This window comes from Hyla sarda, chromosome 12 (assembly GCF_029499605.1).
Source record: "Hyla sarda isolate aHylSar1 chromosome 12, aHylSar1.hap1, whole genome shotgun sequence".
Taxonomy (NCBI): domain Eukaryota; kingdom Metazoa; phylum Chordata; class Amphibia; order Anura; family Hylidae; genus Hyla; species Hyla sarda.
Genome location: NC_079200.1, coordinates 45,007,047 through 45,011,089, shown reverse-complemented (window position 1 = coordinate 45,011,089; position 4,043 = coordinate 45,007,047). Strand labels below are relative to the sequence as shown.

The following is a 4,043-nucleotide window of genomic DNA, read 5'->3' as shown; positions in this document are numbered from 1 at the left end:
GGTTTAAGATTTTTCAAATGAACTGCACGTGTCTCCATGGTAAGCAAATGCAAACAAACTGCCTTGTCCCAGCCCTGCAACTTCCTTCCATCTTGCTAGCATTCATTGGTAAGTTAGCAAAAATATATATTTGACAGATAAATAGCAATATGAAGTTAGTAAGTTACCATGGAGGCACATAGGTCTACATAGGGGTTGCATGTACAAAATGATATATTTTTTTTTTTAAAGGCTATTTGCAAAAGTTGATTGTTTATTTATTTATTTTTATTTTGGATGCATTGGGACAACAAATCTACTATCTACTTGGTGCAAACAGTGGGCTCCACATTATCATCTTTGATGAAATAGACGCTATTTGTAAGCAGAGAGGAAGCATGGCAGGAAGCACCGGCGTCTATGACACTTTGGTGAACCAACTGCTGTCCAAGGTAGATGGTGTAGAGCAGCTCAATAACATTCTGGTGATAGGTGAGATGGACTGTAAGAGGGCACCATCAACACTCGTGATACAGGTATTGTTTGATGTTGACCACTTCTCGTCTCGCTCTTTCAAAGGGATGACCAACAGGCCAGATCTGATTGATGAGGCTCTTCACAATGACTTGTGCATTGAAGATGATCTTGTCTTGCTCCTATTGGTCATCATGTTTACCTCCTGTATTACCATTTTTTACTTTAGGTTTACCTGATGAGAGAGGTTGTGTCCAGATCCTCAATATCCACACTGCTCGGATGAGGGAGGACAATTTTATGACTTCAGATGTAGAAATAGGCGAACTGGCTACAGAAACCAAAAACTTCAGTGGTGCCGAGCTGGAGGGGCTGGTGAGGGCAGCGCAGTCCACTGCCATGAACCGGCATATCAAGGTAAAATGGTAACACAACAACAGTGTACATCATCAGGACTTGATTTTGTGTAAAATAACCGGCCAGTTCTTCATTGCTCTTGGTGTCCTATGTTAAATATCAGTATATTCAGTATCTTCGATGACCATAGAAAAGACTGCAGGCTGAGAATATCTGTACCGACAACCCTAAAGTGACTCCTTAGGATATGTTCATATGGCGGAATTTTCATGCGGAGTTCAACTGGAAATTCTGCTATAATTTAATGCACACTTTATTTAATGGGATTCCACTGTCCCAATCATACAGTAGAATTTCCACAAAATGTAATGACCTGTCTCTAAATGTTGCGGAATTGCGGGCGTAATCCCATTGAAATCAATATGGCTTTGAATTTCGATGGAATTCTGTTTTGAGCACACACAAATTCTGCCAGAATTCCACAATTTTGTTCAAGGAGCTTTGCTAAAAGGAATTTGTGCAGAATTGCAGATATTCCATCTTCACACGTCTGGTATTCTGCCAGAAATTCCACTGCAGCAGAGTCCTGTTGAATTCCTATGCGGTCCTAGCTGCGGCAGATTATGCCAGCGTCCACAGTCTCTTTGAATGTCCGCACAGAGATTTTCCGTGCGGATATTCCGACGTGAACATAGCCTTAGGATGCATTCTTGCATGCACCGTTGAATGGTCATAAACAGCCTCATGCTTTTTTAAAAGATGATTTGCAGCATCTGAGGTGTGTATTATAAGGTTTTGCAGAAGCTAAGGTTTAAATGGAGTATTCCCTGGTAAAAAAAAAAAAGAGACACGAACAACATATGATCCGTCCATAGCACATTAACCTCTGGCTGATGTCTTACCTGTAACTTATAGTCTGAGCTGTGTCTCTGTCTTCTATTCAGCCATCATGCTGTAAAGAACATGGTCTAACCTATTTGCTATATAGAAATACCTTTTGGAATTTAATACAAATATAATTTAGAATATAAATGTTATTGCGAATCTGGATGAAGAAGAAATGGTTCCATGTCACTCACCATAACTTCATCACAGGACTTTTTATTCTTTATCCAGCATAAAAACAGTAATAACAGTTTCAATAATAAAACAAGCGATCTAAATGGTTGCTTTGAGCAACTGGTCAACTTTTACTCTGCACAAGTTTTAATAAATCTCCCTCATGATCTGTATCTGTTATTTTACATAGGACTGCTCAATGCTTCTCCTACCTATAGTTAAGACCCATTCAGCTCTGCTGCATCTGTCAGGTCGAATGAATAGATTCTTATTTGTTATAATACCATATACAATCTAGAAGAGTTGAGGGAAGAATTGTCCAGTAATGTTATTCCATTTAGAAGACGGGCTCAGAATTCAGGATGTTCTGCTGATTCCTCCCCCACTCTGCACAAATGTCATAATCCTGATGTCTTTCAGCACTTTACAATAGTTAGGCAGCACAGTTGCCCTGTCACCATTCCGGCTCACTTTATTAGCAGGCAGTGGGGAAATGACAGGTCTCTATTAGTTCCTGTTTTTTTCCAGCCTCACCTATTACTGTCTGAAGACTGTAAAATTCCAGTCATCTTGCATTTATTTGAACATGGTAAATGCTGGACCCTTTTGGCTTGGACCATTGGGTACAAGAAGTGCCCAGCCAGACTGACTGAACTCAATGAGCTGATTGATGCCTTTGAAACGCGTTGTATGGTCCTGGAGTTTTGGCAGCGCTGGATTACTTCCCTCAATTTCGATTGTGCTCTCTTCCTGAACTCAATGAGCTGTCGTTTTGACCAGTTCTGAAATCTTGGGGGTGCATAATCCTCTTCATGACTGTGATGCTTGGTGACTGTAGAAGTAAATACAAATATACGCCCTGCAACGATTTGGTTATAACCACATGACTGATGTGTGTTCTTTCTTATCAGGCCACCACTAAAGTAGAAGTTAATATGGAGAAGGCCGAACAACTCCAGGTTACAAAAGTAGACTTTCTCACTTCTCTGGAAAATAACATCAAGCCTGTAAGTTGTCCTGCAGTCAACATGGCCGCTTCTCATACCCTAAAGATGCCTGTGGAAATAACATCAAAGCTAGTCAAACCTGCCGATTATCTTATTTATCTTACCCAATTATGAAGGAGATAAGTTTGTGCAAGAGTTGCATAGAACCATTTTATTTCCCTCTCCCCATACTCCTCTGAACAAACATGCATGTCTATGGGGTTGGTGGACAGGAGGTATAGTTAATGTCCAAATCAGCATTTGGCCACCTTAATTAATTCCTAATAATGGACTTGTATAGAAGGGTGCACAGAGGCACATGACTTCTATGTGGCTTCATTAGACTCCATAATTCTATTATAGAATCCTTTCTTCTTTACAAAGCATGCTAGTTATATATAGAAAGACTATGCTAGTTATATCTTGAACAGTATTATTAAATGGGGAGACCCTGTTACTCGCGTCTTGGAAGATAGGGAGTGGCTAGTCCAACAAACCAAGAACAGTGATCGCATGTCCTACTGGAAGGTGGGTTCTAAAAGCTGTATTTGGGCTGGTATGAGAAGGAAAAGTTCATTAATGTCACAACATCATGTAAAGGTAGGAAGACAATGTAATAGAGCAGCAGGAAACGCTGCAGAATGCTTGGATGTATAGGGAGAGGTATAAGCAGTAGAAAGAGAGAAGTGCTCATGCCGCTGTACAGAACACTGGTGAGGCCTCACATGGAGTGTTGTGCGCAGTAATGGAGGCCGTATCTCCAGAAGGATATAGATACTCTAGAGAGAGTTCAAAGAAGAGCTACTAAACTAGTACATGGATTGCAGGACAAAACTTACCAGGAAAGGTTAAAGGACCTTAACATGTATAGAGGGGATATGATAGAGACTTTTAAATACATAAAGGGAATCAACATGGTAAAAGAGGAGAGCGTATTTAAAAGAAGAAAAACTACCACAAGAGAACATCATTTTAAATTAGAGGGGCAAAGGTTTAAAAGTAATATCAGGAAGTATTACTTTACTGAGAGAGTAGTGGATGCATGGAATAGCCTTCCTGCAGAAGTGGTCGCTGCAAATACAGTGAAGGAGTTTAAACATGCATGGGATAAGCATAAGGCTATCCTTCATATAAGATAGGGCCAGGGACTATTCATAGGATTCAGATTATTGGGCAGACTAGATGGGC

The 4,043-nt window shown here is 40.3% G+C and overlaps 1 protein-coding gene across 1 annotated transcript; it reads left to right on the top strand.

Moving 5' to 3' along the window:
- Positions 1–316: 316 nt before the first annotated feature.
- LOC130296843 (vesicle-fusing ATPase-like) lies at positions 317–3,755 on the top strand. Its single transcript, XM_056548846.1, has 2 exons — positions 317–870; positions 2,781–3,755. Exons 1-2 carry the CDS (start codon positions 586–588, stop codon positions 2,988–2,990), a joined length of 495 nt encoding a protein of 164 aa, XP_056404821.1. The 5' UTR covers positions 317–585; the 3' UTR covers positions 2,991–3,755.
- The last annotated feature ends 288 nt before the right edge of the window (positions 3,756–4,043 follow it).

What these genes read in the sequence shown, in the direction of transcription:
- LOC130296843 (XM_056548846.1), top strand. Translation starts at nt 586, where the DNA reads ATGAGGCTCTTCACAATGACTTGTGCATTGAAGATGATCTTGTCTTGC. An exon ending in CCATGAACCGGCATATCAAG is followed by an intron (nt 871 to 2,780) that starts GTAAAATGGTAA and finishes CTTTCTTATCAG; the next exon opens with GCCACCACTAAAGTAGAAGT.